The sequence below is a fragment of the Elephantulus edwardii genome, unplaced genomic scaffold, assembly GCF_000299155.1.
Source record: "Elephantulus edwardii isolate Elephantulus edwardi_28Jun2011 unplaced genomic scaffold, EleEdw1.0 scaffold00115, whole genome shotgun sequence".
NCBI classification, from domain to species: Eukaryota; Metazoa; Chordata; class Mammalia; order Macroscelidea; family Macroscelididae; genus Elephantulus; species Elephantulus edwardii.
The window spans coordinates 6219444-6246720 of NW_006399865.1; the positions used below are offsets into that span (position 1 = coordinate 6219444).

At 41.3% G+C, this 27277-nt stretch overlaps 1 protein-coding gene across 1 annotated transcript in view; it reads left to right on the forward strand.

The window, feature by feature from the left end:
- EGFL6 (EGF-like-domain, multiple 6) overlaps positions 1-24605 on the forward strand; it is a 68639-nt gene extending 44034 nt beyond the window's left edge. The window contains exons 8-12 of the mRNA XM_006892417.1: positions 3836-4162; positions 10914-10994; positions 15732-15833; positions 18471-18736; positions 24495-24605. Coding sequence (XP_006892479.1) covers positions 3836-4162; positions 10914-10994; positions 15732-15833; positions 18471-18736; positions 24495-24605 — 887 coding nt within the window. The remainder of the gene's footprint in view (positions 1-3835; positions 4163-10913; positions 10995-15731; positions 15834-18470; positions 18737-24494) is intronic.
- The last annotated feature ends 2672 nt before the right edge of the window (positions 24606-27277 follow it).

The following is a 27277-nucleotide window of genomic DNA, read 5'->3' on the forward strand; positions in this document are numbered from 1 at the left end:
ACTACAGTAAGATGTAAGCATAACTTTTACCTGCACTGATAAACCCAATAATTCATGTGCTATTGTTGCTAAGTACTGTTGAGTTGGAACCAACTCATAACTGATCCTCCAGCACGTTTTTAGAAGCAGTAAATCTCATGGGAGGAGAATGCTCATGTTTCTCCCACACAGAAACTGGTGGTTTGAACCACGTGTCTTTGGAATTGCAGTGCAGCTCTCTACCATTGAGCCATAAGAGCACCATTGTCATTGTTTTTAAGTGTCATCGAGTCATAGATGACTCATAAAGACCCTATGAATGAAAGACCTGAACACTTGTATAACTTTGATCCTTTCTCCAGGTTCATAGGGTTTCTAGAGGCAAGCTATTTCGGAAGTGGGTGCCACTCCTGCTTCCAAGTCTGGTTAATCGGGGAGCCCCACCAAACACTGTCCACCATAGGTAACCATTATCACATTGGACACGTCAGTGTCATGGTGTAGCTAGCTTATATTGTGGTATTTGCTTTATTGTGATGATCTGGAACTGAATTCACACTATCTCCAAGGTATGCATGTGTAGATGTATCCTGTTACAGACAGGTGACACCATGTCTTGTCACACAGTGCCATGCTCCATGATGGAGAACTTTTCTGTTCTGCCTCCTGGTAAACTCATTTATCCTTCCTGATTCCTGGGTCTCTGGGCACAGCCCCTTCCTTGTCAGGCTGAGTGAATTCTCCAAGGACAGTGCCCCAAGCTCCTATTAATGGAGCATTTCTCCTGCCAGATGACAGGAAATCATGTGGTGAACTATGCAAAGGTATACAAATGTTATAGCCATGTTCCTCCTGGGTAAGCCATGCCTACTCAATACCAATCTTCTAGAAATCCAGTCTCCTCCCAAAGAGAAGAAATTAAAAATAGGATTTTCAGATAGGCTGCTCTTTATCATACAAGGTTTGGGTAAAGCAGGTCTTTAGAGAAATCTCAAATACTGCTCAAGAAAAATTGTCAACTTCATCAGTACAGAAGAGCAACCCCATGAACCTATTGCTGTTGTATGGTGTCATCAAGCTGGCTTCAACTCACAATAGCCCAAGGACAACAAAATATGCCACCTGAACAATCTCTGCTAAACATAGAAGTCTCTATTTTTATGTCTGAGACCTCCCCAAACATGCCAAAGACCCTCTTAATTGTACCTTCTTCCCATGTTTCTATATTCTCTAAAATACAGTGCAGGCAAGGATTCTGAGGCTCCGTCTAACATACTTTGGACATGTTGTAAGGAGGGCCCGGTCCTTGGAGAGGGACATCATGCTTGGGACTGTGGAGGGACAGCGCAGGAGGGGAAGGCCCTCCATGAGATGGATTGATTCAGTGACTGGGGTAATAGGGATGGGCATGTCGGAGATAGTATGATTGGCACAGGACAGAGTTTAGGGCTGTTGTACATAGGGTTGCTATGAGTTGCAAACGACTCGACGGCACATAACAACAACAACAAAAATACAGTGCAATCATAAGGAATATTATTGAATGTAAATAATCATGAGTTATGCCAAATTTGAAACATATCTAAACGGACAAAACTAAATCTATTCTTTCAAAGTCACATATATGCCCGGATCAAACCGCATCTCTATCCTTGTTTCAGCTTTCACTTTACATACTAAGGAAATGAAATTGTTGACACCACAAAGGTAAATGATGTTTTGCTTTCCCCCATCTTCTTCCGAAAAGGAAAATGTCAAAGCCAAAACTGAAAGAAGATGTTTAAGTTTGCCTAATATAGAGTAGAACCCATTCCTTTATTTATGAAAGCCTATAGTTTTTTGTCAGGGATGCATCCTGTCTCCATACCTTTTCAACATGTATGCAGAGCAGATTATCTGAGAGGCTGGGCTCTATGAGGAGAATTGTGGCATCAGGATTGGTGGAAGATCTATTAACAATCTCCGTTATGCAGATGACACAACCTTGCTTGCTGAAACTGAGGAGGACCTCATGCACTTGCTGCGAAGGGTCAAGGACTGCAGCCTTCAGTATGGACTGAGGCTCAATGTCAAGAAGACAAAGATTCTCACCACTGGACCAATTGGCAGTGTCAGAATGGATGACAAAGAGATTGAGAGTGTTCACAGCTTCACTTTGCTCGGCTCCACAGTCAACACTCTTGGCACCAGCAGTCAGGAAATCAAAAAGCGTATCGCGATGGGAAAGTCTGCTGTTAGGGACCTCTCTAAAGCACTCAAGAGCAACGGTGTCTGTCTGGAGACTAAGGTGCGCCTGATACAGGTCATGGTATTTGCAATCGCTTGTTATGCATCAGAGAGTTGGACAATGACTAGGGAGGACAGAAGGAGAGTGGATGCTTTTGAGCTGTGGTGCTGGAGAAGGGTACTGAATGTACCATGGACTGCCAGGAAAACAAACAGATTCATCTTGGAGAGGATTAAACCAAGCTACTCCTTGGAGGCAAGGATTCTGGGTCTTCGTCCGACATACTTTGGACATGTTGCCAGGAGGGACGGGTCCCTGGAGAGGGACATCATGCTTGGGAGGGTGGAGGGACAGCGCAGGAGGGGAAGACCCTCTATGAGATGGATTGATTCAGTGACTGGGGTAATTGGGATGGGTGTGTCAGAGGCGGTGCGGTTGGCGCAGGATAGAGCAGGATTTAGGGCTGTTGTGCATAGGGTCGCTATGAGTCGCAAACGACTCGACGGCATATAACAAGAACAACATAGTTTTTTGTTACTGATTGCATGAAGAAAATTTCCAGAGTATGGGTGTTTCTGCTCATTTTTCATGCTGGATAAGGGAAAAGATTCAAGGAGCCATGGGCAGAATGACATAGTGGGACCTCCTGGAATGGACCAGCAAATTTCCAGTGAAATTTAGCATGCAGCCTTTGGCAAAGTAGCTGAACTAGGACAACTGAAGGTCAGGAAAATAAGTAATGATGGTACTAGCTGGTTTTGTAACTGTAACATACTGTCACAGTGATAAATAACTGAACTATTTCATTGTTAAGGTAAATACATCTATTTTGTCATAACAGCCTTAGATTGAAAAGTAAAAACTACATAGTCCATTCCAGTCCACTTTTATCAAGTAGACTGCAACTCAAAACAACCCTGTAAGACACAGGAGAACTAACTTTTAGGGTTTCCAAGTCTGTGTACTTTTATTATTATTAATTGTTGCATATTTTCTTCCTTCTCCCTTCCCCCAGTAACTGTGTAATGCACCTCTTATTCCAGATTCTTGTCATCTGTATAATTCCTATTCATATATTCCTTTTGGACCATTCTTCCCCTAATCTGTTTCAATGTAGTGTTTCAGTATCTATCCACTCTTCCTATTCTCTTCCCAAAACCCATGCCAGCTCCTATTTTGTAACAGCAGTGTTATGCAGTGTTTGTCCTTTCATGACTTTTGTAAATCTTTACAAAAGCTAACCACCCTATCTTTCTCCTGTGGAAAAGCTGAGCGATGAAAATCACTAACCTTCTGCTTAGCAGCCCCGTGTTTAATCAACTGCACTACCAGGGTTCTACATAGTTCGCTATTGTTGTTATGTACTATCAAGTTGCCTGCAAGTCACAGTGACCCTATCCACAATAGCTCTGAATTCTGTCCTATCCTGAGCCAATGTCCCTGTCTCCAACACGCCTACCCCTATTACTCCAGTCACTGTGTCAATTCATTTATTCCAGGGTCTTCCTCTCCTGTGTTGTTCCTCCACACTCTCAAGTATCATGTTCTTCTCCAAAAATTCTTTTCTAATGAGTGATGAATCAAATTATCATTCAATTTGAAATGTTTAACCTGTTCTGTTTGTCTTAGTTATCCCTGAAAATTCTGTGAAGGAGATACACAGAGCCCCTGGTACCGTCAAAGACACAATCAAGAAGCTGCTAGCTCACAAGAAGAATGTGAGAAAGAAGGGGGAAATGAAAAATACGATCCCAGAACGCACTGGGACTCCTGCCCCTAAGGTTCACGTACAGCCATTCAACTATGAAGAGAATGTTTACTGGAATGGGAATTCTAATCGAGGGGGGAAAGGGCCAGAGAAGAGAAAGGAAGAAGGATATGAGAAAGAGAATAGAGAGGAGAAAGCCCTGAAGAACCACGTGGAGCGGGAGCAAAGCCTTCGAGGAGATGTGTTTTGTGAGTACCACTTTAATTTTATACATCTTAAGGAAAATTGACTGTGATTGCTTCTTGCAAATGAAAGATGCTATAACAGTTTTATGACTTAAGTACAAAGATGTTGTTAATTGCCATCAAGTTGTCTCTGACTTTAGCAACCTTATGTACCACACAAAACAATGTTGCCTGGTCCTGGGCCATCATTATGATGACTGGTATGTTGGGGGCATTGTTATGAGTACTAAACGCAATAGATCCAGCCATAAAACCCAAGACAAGAGGTTCACTATATGGTCAGAAAACTTTCAATTAAAGGAGCTGCTCTGGAAAGCCTTCTCTCTCTGGGAGAGTGAGAAAGGGTGTGTCCTACTGGGTTCAGGCTCTCTCTCAGCAGGTAAGCATACATTTTCCTGCAACATAGTCCTCTGGCTACCAAGCTATCACCTCAGACTTATAACACATCCTTAAGTGAAAAATCTGGGAGCTCTGGTGGCTTACTGGTAAAGAATTGTGCTGCCAACATAAAAGTATGTGGTTCAAATCCATCAGTTGCTCCACAGGAAAAGGATGAGTAATTTCCTCCTGTGCAATTTACTGCCTCTGAAAACCCACTCAAGGGTCAACTATGGGTCAGTTCTGACTTCATCAGTACTCAACAGTAATGTGGAAAACCCAATTCAATGGGCTTCCAATGTCTGGCTTTTTAGAAATGGATCTATCACCAGCCCTATCTTCCGTTAGCAGGCAAGTATATCCACAGTTTGCACTATACGGGGACTCCTATCCATGCAGGGCACCCCTTAAATTGGAAAGATCCTCCTATGTGATTCTGCCAAGCTCTGCCTTTTTCTTCTTCAAGGTGTTTTAAACAGGCTTTTCTTACAAAAACTACACAAAATGGGAACATTTCAGTTGCTTAGTTATCATTTTAAAAGTCAATATAGATAATTACAGGGAGGAAGAAACTCACATTGAAGATTCTTCTGCCTGAACTGAAAAACTGTCATATCCTCCTTTACCTTGGTTGGTCTGCAGAGCCCACTGGAAGTCCCAGCACCTCCAAGAACGTTTCCATAGTAAACCACCTTGCCTCTTTCTCACTGAGACTTTCCTAACTCTTTTCTTTTCCCACCTCCGCATTTTCATTGGTATGCATATACACTGTGTTTCATTCATGTACATAGTGGGTCTCTTTGTGTGTGTGTGTTTCACACTTTCCTTCACTGATATTACGTTTCACACAATCATTCCCATACATTGTTTTATAAAATTAATTACCATTGAACTATGACCACCATTATCCCACCAGATATTTCCCATTTCCTTTATTCCTTCCCTCCACCCAACAAATTGTACAACCTTGTGGTTTCTCCCCTACCCATCCTCACCCTTCTGTTCCCACTCCTTCCCCGCTTGGACCCCCATACATATTTTACTAGTTATCCTTTTATTTTTACAATAATGGTCTTATGCAGTACTTGTCTTTATAAGATTAAGTCCGTTTACTCAGTATAATGTTCTCCAGTCTCTCCCAAATTATGTAGTATTTTTTGAACAGTTGCTTCTGCATGCTACATAGTACTCCATCATGTGAATGTACCACAATTTCTCAATCTATTCAGTTGTGGTTGGATATTTGGGCCGTTTGCATGTTCTTGCGATGGTGAACTACACTGCTATGAACACTGGTGTACAAATCTCCCAACGCTTACTGGATATTGTCTCTCCCTCTGTATTTTATCTTGTCTAGTCTTGATTCCAGAGCCCTGGTGACATGTTCTATAGGGAGTTTCAATGCCACCCATCCAAGGAAGTATATTTCTAAAACCTGATGAAAAAGCGATAATGTAGATGCTTAGATCACTTGGCAAAATCTCTAGGAAACTGAGACCAGTAGAAATTATTTGGAAATGTTAGAGGAACAGTGCCCTACAATAGCCTATAATTAGAATATATGTACTTCATTGATTCACCCAAGACTTATCAGATGCCTGCAGTAAACTAGACAAACAGAATCTCTGCTCTCATGGGATTTCTGTGCATTCTTCAATAAGCACTTGTAAACTGCTGATCAAATTTCTTTTCATCCGAGTTCAACTAGGCAGGTTCCAAGTACAATTAGTACTTCAAAGTATTTTCTGGTGACATACTCAGATTTATATTTCCCCTAAAATCATATGCATATACTGCATCTCTCTGCTGGCATCCAAGCAAAAAAAAATTTAAAACCATATATCCAACAAGAATTTTCCAGATTTTTTTTAATGTTTCCCAAGTTAGAGTGAGAGTGAAGACAGCTCATTCTCCCTCTTTCCTTTTTTCTATACCCGACCTCCTCAGGGAATATTTATTGCATTCAGTTTAATTTGGTTACTATAAAAGAAAAGTTGTTTGTTGAGAAGCAAATCTACTTATAGAAGTGTATTAAACACATATGTACAGTTTCATTGCTTTTTTTTTAAGGAGACAAATCTACACACCCTAGTTCTTGGCATGTCAGTGCCAGAAGAATCATTTTAGAATGTAAACAGTTGCTTTGGTCATTCTCTCTGGTCTCAAGCTGTGCACAATAAAAAGAGCTAGAAGGTGGAGGGGGCTCCCCAGACTCATGGATTCTGGAACTTCTGCAGGGGCTCTCCTGCCACCACCAGTTGGGGGCATGAGGCTTTGCTTTGAGAGATGAGCTTTGTGTGGTATGTTATATTGCTCCACAATGAGTGTAAGAATGATAGCTTTGTCTGGGGAGCTGAGCAGACCATAGATATGCACTCTCAGGTCTATTAAGTTCATCATGCTGGCCAGTGGGAAAAGGGTGTGCAATCTCTGGTGTGGAAGCAGGTGTCCTAAGCACAGATCACATCAAGAAATGTCAGCTCTCTTCGTACTACCTGCCCGCCTGACACGTGCCTTAGGACTATTTCACCTGATTCTGGACTTAGCCTAGAATCCCTTAGTGGTGCTAATGGTTAATTCATGTGACTACTAACCAGAAAGTTGGAGTTTTGAATCCACCTAGAGGCACCTCAGAAGATAGACCTGGCTACCTACTTCTGAAAAATTAGACACTGATGTTTATGATATGTGTGTCCTTCCATGTTGGTGACAGGGGGAGAGGCAGGTAGGTCAGAAAGCTCTTTTATTTTTTAACTTCTCATTTGTATTTATTGAAAAGGTTAAGTATAATGAAAATAAATTCTATAAGGAAAAAAATGTATCCCAAATTCCAGTTTCTTAAAACCTATTTTTTTCCCTGCCATATTCATGACCATTTTGGGTCCAGATATTAAATTGAACTATATGAAATTGCATTTTTATAGATATCTGCAATGGCTCAGTTCAATATATCCATCACTTTCACTGTTGGAATGCAGAATCCCTGGGTGCAAATGGTTAGCAATCAACTACTAGCCAAAACATTACCGGTTCAAACCCATTCAGAGGTGCCTCAGAAGACAAGACCTGGTGATCTGCTTATGTACCTCTACTTTTCTATCAGGATTTTTCTATGTATAATCACATCACAAGTACTTGCTGTGTTGTTTCATAGTCATTATTTAAATGCCATTCTTAGCACATTTTATTACCCAGAGATTATATTATCACAACATAAAACATGGAAAGAAATTACCCAGAATCATACCATCCTATTAAAGACAAATATTTTCATTTTTTCCACATGCATTTTCATTTGCTATTAGTATGTATAATATTTGGCAGTTGGTGTCACTCTGGGGACTAAGTGCACCTGATTACAGGTCATGGTCTTTGCAATCACTTGTTATGCATCAGAGAGCTGGACAGTGACTAGGGAGGATAGAAGAATTGTTGCCTTTGAGCTGTGGTGCTGGAGAAGAGTATTAAATATACATACCGTGGACTGCTAAGAAAACGAACAGGTTCATCCTTGAGAGAGTTAAACCAGGCTGCTGCTTGGAGGTAAGGATTCTGAAGCTTCATGTGACTTACTCTGGACATGTTGCAAGGAGGGACCAGTTCTTGGAGAAGGACGTCTTGCTTGGGAGGGTGGACGGACAGTGCAGGAGAGGAAGACCCTCGATGAGATGGATTGATTCAGTGACCGGGGTAATGGGGGTAGGTGTTCCAGAGACAGTGAGATTGGCACAGAACAAAGCAGGTTTTAAGGCTGTTGTACAAAGGGTCGCTAAGAGTCGCAGGTGACTCAATGGCACATGACAACAACAACAATCATACCTTAACTAAAACTTTGTAATTTCTTGTTTTTACTTATTGGCATATCATAAGCATTTTTTCATGTTATATAATATTATAACCTATTTTTCCATGTCACAATAGCTTTTTAATAATTTCATGTCTCCAGTACTAGAATTTCCCTAACATTTCCAAACCTTGGTCTCTCCCAGTTTTTGAAAGCAATTAACACACACAAAAAAAAGTTTTTAAATCAATCAATCAATCTCAGTATTGCTGGGAAAGGAGATGTTTGATTGTTTTATTTTCTTGACATTCTTTTTCAATGGGGCAGCAGGCTGAAAGTTCATCTTCCTATACTGATCTACTATCTACAAAGTTCGGTTCTCCATGGACTTTAACACCGAAGTTCCCTAGAGAGTCACAGACTCTCAATAAATGAACAGATTTTTCTACTCTACTCTCATAATTCACAAATACCATCTCAGATCTTGGCACAGGAGCTTTACAACCTATTCCAGTGTTGGAACAGAGGGAATCTAGATTCTTAAGAGTCTCATTTTGCCCTATATCCATTGCAAAGTGTATAGCAGAGGTATTGAAGGATTGTTCTGGGATTTCCATTCTTCTCAGTGTTAGCCCAATTTGTTGTGATCCACACAGTCAAATGCCTTTGCATAGGCAATGAAACACAGATAGATATTCCTCTGTTACTCTCTACTTTCAGCCAAGATACATCTAACATTAACTATAACATCCCTAGTGCTACGGCCTCTTCTAAACCCTGCCTGCACATCTGGCAGTTCTCTGCTGTCTCCAGTCATTTTTTCAGCTTGTTCGGTTCCACAACCAACACTCTTGACATGAGCAGTAAAGAAAACAAAAGACAAATTACATTGGGAAAGCCTGCTGTCAGGGATCTCTCTAGAGTACTGAAGAGCAATGATGTCAGTCTGGAGACCAAGGTGCACTTGATCCAGGCCATGGTCTTTGCAAGTACTTGCTATGTATTCAAGAGCTAAACAATAACTAAGAATGATAGAAGAAAGATTGATGCCTTTGAGTTGTGGTGCTGGAGAGGAATGTTGAACATACCATGGACTGCCAAGAGAACAAACAGGTCTGTCCTGGAGAAAGTGAAACCAGTTTGCTCCCTGGAGGCAAGGATTCTGAGCCTTTGTCTGACATACTTTGGGCATGTCACAAGGAGGGACCAAGTCCTTACAGAGTGACATCATGCTTGGAAGGGTAGAGCGACAACACAGGAGAGTGAGACACCGGATGAGATGGTTATACTCAGTGACTGAGCAATAGGAGTAAGTCTGTCAGAGACAATGAGATCAGCTCAGGATAAAGCAGCTTTCAGAGCTAATGTACATAGGGTCACTATGAGTCGCAGGCAGTTCGATGGCACATAACATCAACATTGGAGACTGGAATTTAAGATTTTTTAAACAATCTAATTAAAAAGATGCACTTATGATGGTAAGCCAGGGCTTCAAACCAGTTCTGCCCACTTCAGCTATGATTAATGAAGCAAAATCAAAATCAACTTGAATTTATAAAATATGAGTGAATCAGAATGATATAATCAGAATGGGGAAAATTATAAGTCGACACGCTGCTAGAAGCTCTGGTGGCCTAGTGGTAAGGAGCTGCACTGCTAACCTGAAGCCATGTGGTTTGAATCCACCAGCTGCACAGCAGGAAAAAGATGGACAATCTCCTCCCCTGCGATTTGCTGCCTCAAAAAACCCTCTGGAGGGTCAGCTATGAGTCATTTCTGGTTCAAAGGTACATAACAATAACAACTTACAAAACCAGGGTAGCATGCATGTTGCACAGCAACTAAATCTCTTGACTGATAGAGTTGGAAACAAGGACGCCCTGCTCAAAGATGAAAACCTACCATGTCTGCTTTTAATGCATGTCACTCGCCATAGTTCTGGCAATAATCCAATCATTCATATCAGACTTCTGAAAGAGCTCACTATGCCTGTTCCAAGTGTCTCATTCCAGGGCTCCAACCTACAGTTGTCCCCATTCTGATTATCCTTCTACTTCATTCAAATAGTGTAAATTTTAGTCTAATTTTGTTCCATCTTCTATGGCTGATGTGTTTCAAACCAGTTTGAAACCCTGAGGTGAACCTCAATTGTCCATGGTAGGAAACTGGATTGCCTCAAAGTATGATTAGCTTGGTTTCAGTCCTTTCACCACTTTTTAGAAGCACTTTTACAAGAGTCAGAATCCATAATACCATATTAAAACCACCATCATAATAAGTGGTTCAGGCTAGAAGCCTCAATGGGTTATAAACTAATCAGATGAGACATTGTTGGAAAATAAGATTGTCATAAAGTCTTAAAGTATCTAAAACCCTGTCCATAGATTATTTATTAACTGCAAAAAGGACATTGTGTTTTTATAATGGAAAAACTGTCAGATACTGCCAACCTACAAGCTTCATCTTGATATCATTAGTGATGTCTATAACATGAAACATTAATTGCTTTGTTTATATATGGTAGGCCTGCATAACTCTGTGCTGACATGGCATTTTAAGTTTCTTCAGAACTGATCAAGTGTTCTTCATTAGCCCCAAAGGTTAACAGAGCTGATGATTTTGGTCTCGTTCTGGTCCAAGAAAAAACTTCCACCTCCAAACTGCAACACACAGGTAATAATGCTTTCTCCAAGTATCTATCAGTTCATGCTATCTTGGGTTGTGTTCATTTCTTCATAGGATGAGATAATTGTTTATGAAGAATCATTGATTCCTTGATAAACGCCAAAGAGAAAACTCATGGCATCATGGCATGCAGTGTGACATGCAGTGATAGTATTAAAATCATAGTTCCTTGTGTGATTGATATCTATAATGACATTAGTTTTTCTCTCTACTATCCCACCTTGATACTCTGAATGAAAGATTTAAACAGATTGCACGCAGATGGGGGAAGTTACTTTTTCACTTCCATTCCAATGTCAGAGGGCCCACAACCTGAAAATCATTGGGTACTAAACTGTGGTCCAAGATGCTTGTCTCAGTTACCCATTGCCATAATAATGCTGCATAACAAGCAACCACAAGGCCTCCGTGACTCATAGCAATAAATACTAATTTGTAATTATCTGGACAATTTAGCCAGCCCCAGCTGGGGTGGGGGTGGGGGTTCTCACCTATGAGTCGGCCATCACCTGTGGGTCTACTCAGTGGCTTTGCTGACCTTAGCTGCACTTACACGTCTCATATTGGCATCTAAACCTGCAGACGTCTCCAGCCTGCTACCTGCTCTACACATTTGGGATTCTCCAGTCCCTGCAACACTGTGAGCCCAGGCTAGGGCAACTGGGCTGACTCAGCCATGCTCCACATGGTCTCTCATCTCCCAGCAACCTGCCCTGGGCTAGTTCTCATGGGCAGAGGCAGTGTCTCTAGCTGGGTTCTCTATTGGAACAAAACCAGTGAGATTCATACCAAAATATAGATTTGCTTCAAGAAAATGGTCCATGAAATTGTAGGGGTAGGTAAGATCGAATCTACAGTCCAGGTAGCAGGGTGGGTGAATATTTTGGCAAACTTACATCCCCAAAACCAGAAGTCAGGTGATGAGAAGAGTGCAGGGTTGATGAGGTTGGGACGGAGAGAATTAGGCAGAGATGGGGATGAAGGGGGAGAGAGAGAGGGGGGGGTGGTGGAGAGAGAGAGAATGTGCGCACTTTGCCATAACATCAAACTATGTACTGAAGACAAGTCCCACCCCCAAGGAAACTCCTCTTTCAGTTGACTGGCTGACCACACCAGATCACATGATAGGAAGTGTTTCTCTTATATTCCATTTTGGAACAGCAACCAGTCCAGTGTCTGTCAAAGCACAAGTTGACACATAACATGGGTTCCATGAGGAGCAGACCAGAAACAAGACTTCACGTACAAGTGGTTTATGAGGGATGTAGTCCTAATAAGCAGTGAAAGGGGAGTCAAGAAGAGAGAACAGAGAGGAAAGAACTACTCGAGAGTGAATTATCAAGGAACTTTCCACTGTGGGCAACTGTAGTTTAATCCCATTGGGAGACAGTGTACAGCATGTGACTTCACCACCTCCTATCTATCATTGGTTGCAGTCTCTCCCAGGGAACTCACTCTCCAGTATTCTGACTTGCCCTGCTTGGATCAAGCCTGATCCAGTCAGAGTGTGCCCTCACAGAAAGCTGCAAGTGCTTGCAGTAAAAAGGGAGCATGACTGCTGGCAGGTATTTAGTGGGGCATCAACAGCATCTGCTATAGGGGTAGGTCAAGATGCAGTCTGAGAAAATACAGTGGTTGAAAGCACTGTGGAAGCCAAAAAATGTTGCACAAAAGAAAGTCTCAGAATATTGGGTTCATGTAGCAAACACTTTGAGCTTTTTCTCACTATAGGCTAGACTAGGTCACACTGTATGTAACTAGTCCCCACAAGTCACCCACTGCCCCATTCACCAGTATCTTCTACTTTGAAGAAGAGGATGGAGAGAGAGGAAAAAACCAAAACACCAAACCAAGTACATTACCATCTAGTTGATTCTGACACATAGGGAGCCTACAGGATGACAGAAATGCCCCCGTAGGGTTTCTGAGGCTGTAAATTTTTATAAAAATAAGTCTCCAGGTCTCTCTTCCGTAGAGCAACTGGGATCACCAACCTTTCAGTTAGCAGCTGAACAAATGCATAACTATCAGGGCTCCCTAGAGGAGGAGAATTTGGGTCAAATGTGCCACAACAATTTAAGTCCCTTTTAAAAAATTCTGTTTGTGGGTTGGTAGCATCACAGATAATAGCACTCCTGAAGGAATATTAAGGATTGGAAGTAATTATTCTTGGACATCTTTTACTTTTTAAATTGGTGTAAGAAGAAAGGAAAATGAATGAAGTGAGAGCTGGGGTGCGCTGGTTTAGGGATTGTGCAGGATGGACAGATCTGGACTTCAGACTCATTAGGGGTTAAGGTCCAATTTCTGTATTCAGTCAATGAAGGACCCTGGATGAATCACTTATGAACCTTGATTTATTTGCCTCAAAATCAGTCTGTATTAGAATTTTTGTGACCATCAAATCAAATGACATACTGTATATGATCACATATTTCAATGTTGTTGTTGTTGTGTGCTGTCAAGTAGCAAGCAATTCATAGCTGACCCTCCAGCAGGTTTTCAGAGACAGTAAATCGCACAAGAGAAGACTGCCCATTTTGCTCCCACAACAGCTGGTGGATTCGAACCACATGCCTGTGGGATAGCAGTGTAGCCTCTTACCCCTAGGCCACCACAGTATTAACTGCCCTCACTTCTGGTCATTCCCTTATTACAGTACAAATAGCTAAAGAGCTAATGTCCCAGCATTAGAACCCCCAGAAACTGACATTACTTATGAGTCAGGAATATCTCAATCTTCCTCCTCTTTCCTAGTTGCATTTTTTTTAAAATTTAGGTTGTTTATTTTTCATTTCAATGAACATCTACAGAGATTTTGGGATTCCATTCACTCATTACTGCACCCTTCTCCCCGCACAAACCCCCCCCCCCCCCCCCATTTGCTCCTCTCCTTGAAAAGCAAAAGAAAAACTCCCTCATTGGTATTTATAACAGGAATCCGCAAACTTTTACTATAAATAACAATTACTCACTAATTTAGACTTTATGGGCCATGCTATCACTGCTAAAACTGCTCAACTGCCTCATCTTAATTCAAAAGCACCTACAGGCAATGTAATATGTGCATGGCTGCATTTCCATAAAACTTTATTTATATTTGCCTATGTGAAAATTGCAAGGCATTTAAAAATATATGTGGGGTATATTTTCCCATGTTCTGTATTAATTCATTTTCTTTTGCCATATGATTTTACAGCTAATATAGTCAAGCATACTGTGAATAGATTTTGTCTATAAAGAATAAAAAAAACCCCACCCAACTTTATTTATAAAGACAAATGCTAAGCCAGAAGTTAGTTAGCTTACCCCTGGTCTACATAAAAGTAACCAGAGGAATGAAGCTCTGGTGGCCTAGTGGCAAGAAGCTGCGCTGTAATCCCAAAGACACGTGGTTCAAATCCACTAGATGCTTTGCTGGAGAAAGAGGGGCAGTCTCCTCCTGTTCCAGTCAGATACAACAACACAAGAAAGGAAAGAAGGTGATAGTGGGCATCCTTGCCTAGTCCTTGTTCTTAAAGGGAATGCCTTTAACCTCTCTCCATTGAGAACAATGTTGGCTCTCAGTTTTTCATAAATGCTTTTTACTATGTTGAAGAAATTCTCCTCTAATCCTATTTTGTTGAGTGTTGTAATCAGGAAAGGGTGTTGGATTTTGTCAAAGGCCTTTTCTGCATCAAATGATAGGATCATGTTATTCTTGTTCTTTGCTTTCTTAATGTGATGAATTACATTAATTGGTTTTTCTCTGCTTTCTTAATGTGATGAATTACATTAATTGTTTTTCTTATGTTGAACCATTCTTGCATACCTGTTATGAATCCCATTTGGTCATGATGAATTATTTCTTTCATGTATCATTGGATTCTACTGGCCAGTATTTTATTCAGGATTTTTGCATTTATGTTCATAAGAGATACTGGCCTATAGTTTTCTATTTTGGTGGTGTCCTTTCCTGGCTTTGGTATCAAGGATATGTTCGCTTCATAGAAAAAAGAAAGGAATGAAGAAAGGGAGAAAGGGAGGAAGTGAGGGAGGGAGGGAGGAAGGGAGGAAAGGAAGAATGAAGGGAGAAAAAGAAAAAAGAACAACAACAAAAACTAGAAGTAACCAGAAGGACTGGTTCAAAATTTATAATAGTAACTCAACTATTAGATTTCTTTGACATATCTAAACAAGACAGTCATTCTATCAAAAAGGATTAAATAATAATTTAGAGACTATGTGTCATTTTATCTGACCCAACATAGTTGCAATTTCTAATAGGAGTAATAGAATCATAAAGTTTAAAAGGGAAGTTTAGTTACTTATATATTAAGTTACATCTTGGTAAGTCATAGAGAATATAAAACAGTTTATCAACAAAGTTCTGGCAAGATCTTCACTGGTTTATTTGAGTAGTTTAGGTTTTCTTTTTCTGGACTGACTCTTACAAACAATACCTTAAATTCTCAATTTTGCTTTGCTTAGGGGTATCTTGACAATTAACTTCTATTTCAAAAATAACTTCTGCTTTTCTGTGGAGTTTTTATGATCACTATAGAATTTGTTCAGAATAGTGTCACAGCTTGAAATGGAAACAGGGAGTCTAGATATCTGAGTTGCCATGATCAACTTGGTGCATCTGAAAGCAAGTTAGCATGAATCACCTTCCAAACCATTCGGAGCACTTGTTTTTCTGATACTCTTATTGGATATGAATGTGCTTTTCCTTTCTCTTGGCAGATTTAAATATCTCAGCTGACTGTAGCTTTGATCATGGGGTCTGTGACTGGAAACAAGATAGAGAAGATGATTTTGACTGGAATCCTGCTGATCGAGATAACGGTATTTAGATTTCTGTTCTTTCGTGTTCTGCAATATGGTGCAGGTAAAGAAGGTTCTCCAATGACGAGAGGGCATCTATTCTTGTTACTTATCAGGTCATGGTAGCATCTGCAGAAACTTTTACACCTTCCAAGATCTCTGTTGTGGATGACTATATAGTTCAACACATATTTCCCTCCTTAATCCATCTCCCACCCTCCTACCTCCACAAAATATGCTCCTGTAAACCTCTCCTTTAGTTTGCTTGGCTCCACAGTCAACAGTCTTGGCACCAGCAGCCAGGAAATTAAAAGGTGCATTGCCATGGGAAAGTCTGCTGTTAGGGACCTCTCCAAAGTACTGAAGAGCAATGGTGTCTCTCTGGAGACTAAGGTGCGTCTGATACAGGCCATGGTCTTCGCAATCACTTGTTATGCATCAGAGAGTTGGACAATGACCAAGGAGGATAGAAGGAGAATTGATGCCTTTGAGCTGTGGTGCTGGAGAAGAGTACTGAGAATACCATGGACTGCTAGGAAAACAAACAGATTTGTCCTGGAGAGGGTTAAACCGGGTGGCTCCTTGGAGGCAAGGATTCTGAGGCTCCGTCTAACATACTTTGGATATGTAGTGAGGAGAGACAGGTCCTTGGAGAAGGACATCATGCTTGGGAGGGTGGAGGGACAGCGCAGGAGAGGAAGGCCCTCTATGAGGTGGATTGATTCAGTGACTGGGATAACTGGGATGGATGTCAGAGACAGTGCAACTGGCACAGGGCAGAGTGGAGGGGTTTTTTTGTGTTTTTTTTCTATATTTTATTAATTTTCATAAACATTTACAGAGATTTTGGGTTTCCATTCATTCCTTGTTGCACTATTCTCTCTACCCTCCTCCCAGTTTGTTCTTGTCCAAATGCCACAGTGCTTGTCAAAGCCAGTTCTGATTAATCTTCTTTGTCAGTGTGTCCTTTGCCATTCCCTATCACTCCTCCCTGAGAGAGACTTCACCCTGAGTTATAAGGAAAAGGGGATGGCGTATTCTCTTAGCTACTTCCTGCTGAAAAGGGACGCTGTGGGTTTCAGGGTGAAGATCTTCTCTCACCACTCTAAAGGGCCCCTTTGGCAGTAGGAAACACATAGACTATTATGGAGATTGATTTTGGGATTTAGATGCATTCTTATTGATTGTGCTTGGCCAGAGTGGAGTTTAGGGCTGTTGTACATAGGGTCGCTATGAGTCGCAAGCGACTCAATGGCACATAACAACAACAACAACAAACCTCTCCCATCTTCACTCCTCTGCTCCTTAGAGACAGGCATTAGCTTGGAAACAATGGGGAAAGGTAGAAAAGAATTGTCCCTTACCCTCAATTTACCAGTCAGAATGTTCTGTAGTTTGTCTTTGGTATTTTGAAAGACATAAATCTTCAAAGGAGATGTGACCTGCAGTGGTCCCTGGAGTGTCACTCCACAAAGCACCAAAACCACAGTGATCCTCAAGAAAATGATGCAAAATCTTGGACTGAGTTTTGCCTGAGGTCTTCTGGCCACTGGCCTTGTATTTTCTCAACCTCAGCTCCAGGCTTCAAGCCCTTTCCACTGCCTCCACTAATAATGGAATTTAAGTGCCCCTCACCCCCACCCTCAGGGGTTCTGGTGATACAGTGGTGACACAGTGGTTAAGCACTTGACTGCTAACCAAAATGTCAATTATTCAAACCCACCAACTGCTACGGGGATGAAAGCTGAGGCAACGTGCCTCTGTAGAGCTGGCAGCCTTGGAAACCCAAGGCTTCTCTACTCTGTCCTGCAAGGTCACTATGATCCAGAATCTATTGGATGGCAATAAGTTTTGAGTTTCTCTTGTTTTGTTTTGTTTATTTGTCTTTAAGTTTCCCCCTGAGTAGAGAGATTGGCTTGCAGATTTCATTCTGAGCATAAATCCAGTCCCTATCTCCTGAGGACTGATTGTATAGTGACAACTGATAAACCTTCAAGAACTCCAGTGTCTTACCAATAAACCTATTTCTTGGGAATGTACAAGCTCAGGCTTCAGTTAAAAGATCCTGCTTATAGACCCTTCCTCTAAAAAGAATTCCTCCCTGAAGTATTCCCTCTCAAGCTGTCACACACAACAACAAAAAATACCTGGATGTTCTTGTTGTTATGTGCCATCAAGGCAGAACTGACCCATAACTGACCCTCCAGTACATTTTCAGAGGCAATAAATTTCACAGGAGGAGACTGTCCATCCTTCTTCCTCACAGCAACTGGTAGACTTGAACTGTGTGCCTTTAGTATTATAGCACAGGTTCTTACCATTAGGTCACTAGAGCCTAATTCAGTATTCCCTCAAAAAACCAGTTTTAGAACTTGGAATTTGGGGAAAGAGGGCACATCCTGCACAACAAGTCTTGTAAGCAAGACAATGGATAGAAATTCAGAGCAAGCACAGGGCCTGTTTAACCAGTCCAAAGACAAGACATCTTGTTGACAGCTAATATCCATTTTAGTGTGAAGCTGTTGTTCCTATGTTGGAAATGAAGAAGACTTTTGTTTTCACTGTAGGAGATTATGGTTCCTTTTCCTAGAAAGTTTCTACAATTTAGCCAAGCCCTTTCCAATGACCTCGGTAACTGTGAACTTTCTTCTCTTCAAGCTGTTGGCTATTATATGGCAGTTCCTGCCTTGGTGGGGCACAAGAAGGACATTGGCCGACTGAAACTTATCCTCCCCAACCTGCAGCCCCAAAGCAACTTCTGCCTGCTCTTTGATTATCGGCTGGCTGGGGACAAAGTGGGGAAACTACGAGTATTTGTGAAAAACAGTAACAATGTTCTGGCATGGGAGGAGACCAAGAGTAAAGATGAACAGTGGAAGACGGGGAAAATTCAGTTGTACCAAGGGATGGATACTACCAAAAGTGTAAGTAGCAAAACAATTCCTAAACTACATATTTACATTCCTTTTTAATGATTCTATATACATACACACACATATACACTAAGTTCCTGGGAACTCAGATTAAAATGTATACATACACACACACTAAATTCCTGGGCACTGAGATTAAAATGGCACAAAGATGAATAAAGTTTGTTCTTTACGTAGAATTTACATTTCAGATTGACAGCAGATATGGTAATTAACCAGCACAACTAATGCTAACATTTGTCATGTGCATAGCACATTCTATGGAGTCTGTCTGTGTTTCAGGCTCTTCTCTGGGGCAAGTTTGCCAACACTCATATATACTGTGGCAGCACTGAGCTACAAGACTCTAAGCACACATTGCTGCTGGAAGAACGTTGGTGAACTTGGCCATAAGCAAATTATAGATTCTTTAATCTATAAAAGGACAGTCTATTCCTGTGTCTTATAACCAGCAACAGTCAGAAAGTTATTTTTAAAATGTTTTGAATTCTACTCAAGAGAGTGTCCTCAAGACCACCCTCATGTTTCATGATTAGTTAAAAGGACTCCAGAAACTCAAAAAAGTTCTTCCATTCATGATTATTGTTTATTACAGTACAAACATAACATTAAAATCAGCAAAAGGGAAAGGCATGTAGGGCAGAGTCCAGAGAGAACAGGTAGAATTTCTAGCGGTCCCCTCCTGGTGGAACTGAATGGACAGGGCTTAATGCTTACAGCAACAACGTGTGGCAACAGAAGTACTGCTAATCAGAGCAGCTCACCTGGATGAGCCTTTGTGTCCAGAGTGTTTGGTGGCCACTGGTCGTTTAGCCCCTGTAGAGTGTTGGAGGGCCACTCCAGGGGCTTAGAGGTTATCTCAGGGGTCACTTGAAAGCCCATCCTTCCTTTGGAATGCAGGTTTTGGAAAAACTAGACCTGCTGAGTTAATCTTTTGGTGTGAGGGGGGAAACCAACTCAAACTCATTTTACAAAATCAAATTACATCTGAATCTAAACTCCTCCAGCAAATGCTCAGAAAGAACTGATAGGATAAACTGGCAGAGCCTGTCAAATGTGCACATGAGGAGGGGGCTGATGATGTCTGCAGTTGTTACTCTGGAGGAGAACATGCAAAGCTCCACCATAACAGGAGGCGGGGAAAAGAAGGGAGCTGCGGACACAGTCACTGCAGGTCCTTGAGAAATGCTGGGTCAAGATGGAAGGGAACACAAAGAGCTATGTGAAAAGCTGGATGCCAGCTAATGTTAACAAGACACAGGAATGATTACTAGATTAATGAACTGGAATTCCACTTATATTTTACTTGAGCCTTTCAAGTGGCAAAAAGAGCTGTGCTGCCAAGTCAAAGGGACATGGTCCTTGGGAGAAAGATGGTCAATCTCCTCTCATGAGATTTACTGCCTCTGAAAAACCACTGGAGGTTAAGCTACGAGTTGGTTCAGACTCAACAGTACACATCAATAACATTTCATGGTGTTAGGCAAGAGAGACCAGAGAGCTATACATAATTTACAATCTTCCTTTTAGATTGTTCTTCCTTTCACCCATTCCAGTCCAGTGTTCCTTATCTAGCCTTTCTTTTTCCGCTCTTCCCACCATCCCTGCCCCCATCCCCATCCCATACTGATCCTACTATTAAACTAGTGGATTCATGCATTATGTGTCCTTCTGTGACAGAGATAGTTCACTCAGCATAATGTCTTCCAGACTTAACCATGTTGTGTACTGTTTTATGAGTTGAGAAATAATTTATAAAACATAATATCTTGGGGAGCTCTGGTGGCCTAGTGGCAAGGAGCTTCAACTACAATCCCAGAGGTGCACAGTTCGAATCCACCAGATGCTCTGCCGGGGAAGGAGGGACAATCTCCTGTACCAGTCAGATCTGATTTGACGGTACACGCACACAAAAATAAAAAAAAAACACACAAAAACAAACAAACAAACAAATCCAAAAAAACAATGCTTTTTAAAAAATGCACATGTGTGAGAACAGGCTTTATTCATCCTGGCCAGTAATAACACTATGTAACACAGCACTACTATGTTAGGAGGGATGCATAGGTCTAGGAGGGGGCTGATACAAGTGTGTATGCCTTGAACTTTCCTAGTATTTGGGGAAACATTGATGAAAATGTTGGAGGGTGGGGTGCTGAAAATCAAATTAAGAAAATCTTGGAGGTTACCAGTGTCCACTGGCTGTGGATATTTGTAGCACATGTGAATTAGATTCCATCAACTCAGGTGTACAAGTGATCTTTTGTTCTCAAAGTCAAATTATGTCTGAATCTAAAGCCCCATCTAACATGCTGGGGAAGCTCCTTCTTAGCTATTGACCAGCTGGCATTGCAGGGAGAAGCCACCCTCCTCCCACCCTGTCCCAGGGTAGCCTGAGCTTCTGCAAGGCTGAAACTGGCACAGTTCTGAAGAGCAATGGCACAGAACATGTTTATATCATCGTGATGGCCGCCAACACCCACACTGTCTTCACCTATGAAAATTCCCTCATCTCTTCAAATTCCATGCTAGGCTGCAATGGAGAAAAAGAGGCTGGAGACTTGCTCCTGAGAATCAGCGTCAAGGTAGCCATTGACCATCAGGGCTGTCAGGTGGAGCACAGGTGCAGCATCCCAGTCTGGAGAACTCCCTTCTCCCCATCTCTGCCTCTGCTTCTCCGAGCGGTTTTCTTCTCCATCCGGGTGGGTACATTTCAGGGACCAACCATCCAGAAGAGGACTGCCTTCTAAAAAATTCAGCTTTTGACCATTACCTTCCCAAAAATCCTCGATAAAAGGGAATTTTTTTTTCCTACACAATTTTTGCATCAAGTTAGGGAAAAAAATACAGAGAATAATAAGCCAAATACAAATTCATATCTCAATTCATTATCCTTCCACTTCATTTTAGTTACTCTGACACTATCGTGTTTTAACAATGGAGAAGTTGCCATGTCCCAAGCACTAGACATACATATGCCCACTCCACTCTGTCCTTCGCACTGTAACTGCTTTGTCAAAGCCAATGTCACTGTTGTGGCCTTGGAACCAACTCATAGCTGACCCTCCAGTGGGTTTCCAGTGACTGTAAATAGCACAGGAGGAGATTGTCCATCTTTCTCCCAAAGAGCAGCTGCTGAATTTGAACCATGTGCTTTTAGTTGACAGCACAGCTCCTTACTCAATAGGCCACCAGACCCCCCTATTTTCTGACTTACTGAAAAGGTATTTTTTAATTACCTAAAAGTAATTCTTCCTAAAAAGAGACTAAATAAACAACAAAACAAATGAGCAAAACCCCACTGTGGTCAAGTCAATCCAACTCAAAGAAGAAGAAAAACTTTTATGCCCAGTTATGTTCACATTCACTGTTCAAGTCAACTCAGTTCACTGTCAAAGAGTCAATTCTGACTCGTAGTGACCTTCCAGGGGATTGCCAAAGCTGTAAATCTTAACAGAAGGTGGCTGTACATTGTTGTCCCTCAGAGCTACTGGTGCAGTTAAATCACCAGCGATGTGCGGTCACTTTGGCTAGCAGCACATCATGCTATGGAATATGCCATTTCTCCAACAGTTCTCAAGAAAATCACCACAGGAGCTTTAAAGCAAAATATGGCAGCCCAGAAAGTCTGCAGTAATGGGTTCTCTTCACTTTCCTGTGTCCACTAAGGTCTTCTGTCTTCCCTTTGCTGGTGACTGGTGATGATCTATCCCAAATGACAACCGACCGTTAACCTAACAGAATGCTGTGTGGTCCCATACCATCTTCATGAATGCACGTGTGTTTCACGCTACTGTTGCACCTGTTGTGTGCTGCCTTCCAACCAAGGGGCTTCATCTTCCAACACTACACCAGGCACTATGTTCTGTTGTGATCCAAACAGTTTTCATTGACTGATTTTCTGAAGTAGAAGGCCAAGCCTGGCTACCTAATCTGTCTTGGTGTGGAAGCTCTGCAGAAACCTGTCCACCATTCAGCCACACAGGAACATACAAGCCACCACAGTACAAGAAACTGGCAGATGGTGTTAGCTTCCCTCCTGAGAGCCAGACAAAGCTGGACACAGTAAGGTTGCAGTGGCTTCAATTCCAAGGCCTTGAAAAATAGTCTGTGACTATTTATAGGGGACGGTGATGGCTACAAGATGGCATTACTAGGAGCATGATTCATAACAGACATTTCTCTAAAATGCCAATTTGCTTTACATTTGGATTTATAAAAAAATGTTTTGAAAAGACAAAATGAAATTACTATATTGAAACAATTCAGAATCATCCCACAGTAACATGGGTGCTTTCATCTTTTGCTTTTCACTTTCCACACGAGCACATATTTTTCTTCTCTACTTATAACCACAATATGCATACACTATTGCTGAATTCCACATGAAAGGCACTGAATTAATGGTTCCAAATGAAATACCCCTTTCTCGGTGAATTTTTTGTTCTAGGATATCTTAGTGTCTTGGGGTTTTCTATAGAAACAAAAAGGAGCACTGGTGGCCTACTGGTAAGAAGCTGCACAGCAATCCCAAAGCACATGGTTTGAATCCACCAGATGCTCCACAGGAGAAAGATGGGCAGTCTCCTCCGTGCAATTAACTGCCTCTGAAAACCCGCTGGAGAGTCAGCTATGGGTCGGTTCTGACTTGATGATATACAACATAAGAGAGAACCAAAACGAGTAAGATAGATATGCATGTATATCTAGAGAGAAAATAGGATATGTTTAGGAATTGTTCATGCAATTGTGGGGCTCCCAAGTTGAAAAGTCTGTAGGTCAGACAATAGACTGGAGATTCCTACAGTCACTGAGTCTCCTGAAGTATGTCCATAGTCCTGTTTCTCTGAGTATAAACTCTCTCTGTTTACACACTGACCATGTGGAACATATTCTCTTACTCTACATAGATTCAGTGTAGTTTCTCCACAATAGGAGGAAATCCAGACAGTCTGCAATCATCTGCTAACCTAGAGGTTAACAATTTGAACCCACCAAGCAACATCATGAAAGAAAGGCCTGGCAGTTTGCTTCTGTAAAGGTGATTACAGTCAAGAAAATTCCATGAGTTAGTTCACCCAGCATAATGCTCTCCAGCCTCTCCCATGTTGTTACAGTATTTTTTTGGAACCATTGCACAAATGGACCACAATTTTTTAATCCATTCATTGGTGATAGACATTTGAGATGTTTCCATTTTATTGCTATTGTGAATAATGCTGTTAATGTATATCAGGGTTCAAATCTCCATTTGTTCCGCAGGTCTGTTTTCCTTGGGGTATATTCCTAGTAAGGTGCTTATAAAAGCCCAAAAGGGAAAGAGGAGCGGGCAGGGAGTCTGAGGGAGAGGATGAGGGAATCACAGGGTTTGGTAGGCAGAGGGAGGGGGTGAAAGAATTAGGAAAGATCCATTGAGAACCTGAAAAGATGGCATAAAAGAAGGTATAGATCGATGGAACAATGCATGAGAATGATCATATGAAACAATGTGAATGAAGGAATCTGTGAAACACAACATATATGAATTTTGTATGCAAACCAATATAAACTGTTTAAAATAACAAAAAAACAACCTCATGAAGCAGTTCTACTTTATAACATGGGGTTGCCAAGAGCCTCAACAGCAGCTCACAACATGCAGTAGAAACACATGAATTTTACCCTCTTAAATAGCTATTAAATCTTTAGATTGGATCATTGTTTTGAATATTTTGAAGTAATTCCTCTTTTTATTTCCTTTCCTTATTAGATCATTTTTGAAGCAGAGCGTGGCAAGGGCAGAAGTGGTGAAATTGCAGTAGATGGTGTCTTACTGGTTTCGGGCTTATGCCCAGACGGCCTTCAGCCCGCAGATGGATGAATGCTGCTGGCTCCCTTTATAGCTTTATATTTGCCTTTTTACGTCACTTCCCTGTTTTTCTGGTGTTTTTTTTTTTTAAAAATACTGGGTCGTAGACTCTCCTTTCCCCATTTTAGAAATACAAACTGACAAACAGAAATAGATCAAAGGAAGCATCATAAGATGACTATATTGCATCAGATGTACCAATGTTTGCATTAAACACAGTGCCACTATGTCTTCTTAGTCATCTCTGAATTTCTAAAATGCTGTCATGCCTGCCGGCTGAGCTTCTCCCTCCCCAGTATATCTGATTTATCTACCTAAGTTGCAATATTTTTAGAATTTAAAAGACACATAAATAAAATGTTTAACTGTTTGACTTTTATGGTATTCCTGGGAAACAACATCACAGATGAACTTCTATGTACGTGGCTTAGCGTGACTGTTCATAGCCAAGTTTGTATATTTAAATTCTTTGTAATAATAATCTCCAAATAATCAACTTGTGTCACGGTATAACTGTTTCTAAATAAGAAAATATGTTGTTTACTCGATGTTTAATTGTGTATGGCGATTTACTTTGATGGGAAATGTGGTTTATACTCGGTATAGGAAATGCTTTATAAGCTTTGGAAAAAGATTACTTCCTATTATAAGAAAATATGAGTATAAGCTGTTGAACTTGAGGCTTAGAGATCTAACACTAAATTACCACTGCTGTTGAGTTGATTCCTACTCATATTCAATGGAGTTCCAAGACTAAATATTAATGACAGGAGACCGCCCATCTTTCTCCAGAGACGGTGGATTTGAACCACAGCCTTTGGGTTAGCAGCCTGAAATGTTCCAAACTACACCACCAGTGTTCCTTAAAACAAAATGCCATTTCTTCATTGTCATCGAGTTGGAACTGCCTCACAGCTGACCACCTAGTGGGTTTCTGAGGCTGTAAAGCACATGGGAAGGGACTGCGCAGCTTTCTCCTGCGAGAGCCACTGCCACCTGTCACTGTCGAGCTGCCAGAAACATCTGACCATTGGATTAGCAGCACAACTCCCTAGAGACTAGGCCACCAGCGCTTCCTTTAAAACTAAGTTAGCAGGTAGCAAATCAAACCAAAGCAACTGCCATCAAGTCAATTCCAACTCCGGGTGCCAAATGTGCCTTGTTTGTCAGAATAGAATGATGTTCCATAGTGTTTTCAATGACTATTCAGAAGTAAGTCACCAGGTCTTTCTTTTGTGGCGCCTCTGAGTAAACTCTTACCATCAACTTTGTGGTAAGAAGCTAAGCACTTAAGCATATATATGCACACACACACACACACACACACACACACACCTCGCCCAGGAACAAATTAGTAAGTAGAGTACTTGGAGGCAAGGATGAGGGTGAAGCTTCGTCTCTCATACTTTAGACATGTTGCTAGCAGAGGCTATTCCTTGGAAAGGGACATTAAGCTTGGAAAGGTAGAGGTTCAGCGAAAGAGAGGAAGACCTCTAAGAAGGTAGATTGACATAGTAACTTCAGCAATGGGCTCAAGTGTATCAGAGGTGATGAGGGATGGATGATGATGATGGATGCTATCAGTCATATGTGACTTGATGGCACTTAACACCAACAACAACAACAACAACAGGGCTAAGTATGATGAGTCTTTTCCAATCTTGATGCCACATTCCTTATTCTTCAAATCACCTTGCTTGCTAAAAGTGAAGATAGCCTGAAGCACTTGTTGCTGAAGTGTATGGATTACAGCCTTCAATATGGATTACATCTCAACATCAAGAAAACAAAAATCCTCACTACTGGCCCAATAGGCAAACCATGTTAGATGGAAAAAGGACTGAAATTGCCAACGATTTCATCTTACTTGAACTCAAAATCAACAACTTTGGTACCAGCAGTAAAGAAAGCAAAAGAGGGAAAGACTGCTGCCGGAGACCACTCCAAAGTACTGAGGAGCAATGATGTAAGGTTAAAGACTAACGTGTGCCTGATTCAGGCCATGGTCTTCTCAATTACTTGCTATGAATCTGAGAGCTGAACAGTGCCTAAGAATTACAGAAAAAGAATTGAGGTATTGGAGAAGAGTGCTGAATATTCCATGGGCTGCTAAAAAACCAAACAGGTCTGTATAGGAAAACAGGATGCTCCTTGGAGACGAGGACGATGAGGCTTCATCTTATATACTTTGGGAAAGGACCATCATGTGTGGAAAGGTGGAGAGTCAGTAAAAGAGAGGAAGACCCCCAACAAGATGGATTGGCACAGTGACTAACAATTTATATTGGAGATGAAGAGGATGGTACATGATCTGGTGCACGTGCCAGGGCACAGATCTGCTGTTCATAGTCATGTTTGGGGTCACTATGACAGCATCTAACAATAACAACAACAGGGATGGGGAGGGGGAGAAAAGACAGATTTCCTTCTTTTCGACCTATATTTCCCAAAAAAAATTCAAGAGAAATTTTGTATAATAATTAATCCTAAATATACTGAGGACAGCAATATATTGTGCTTTAAAATTATGGCTAAAAAACAAACTAGGAGACTGCTCTTCAGAAACAGAAAATTCCCAGATTTTGCTTCCAACACTTAAGGAAATTAAGGTGCTGAGTGGTACAGAGAAGGAAGGAGAGTAGCCCGTTTGCTAATCTTCAGTCTGTTGCGTGTGTGTGTGTGTG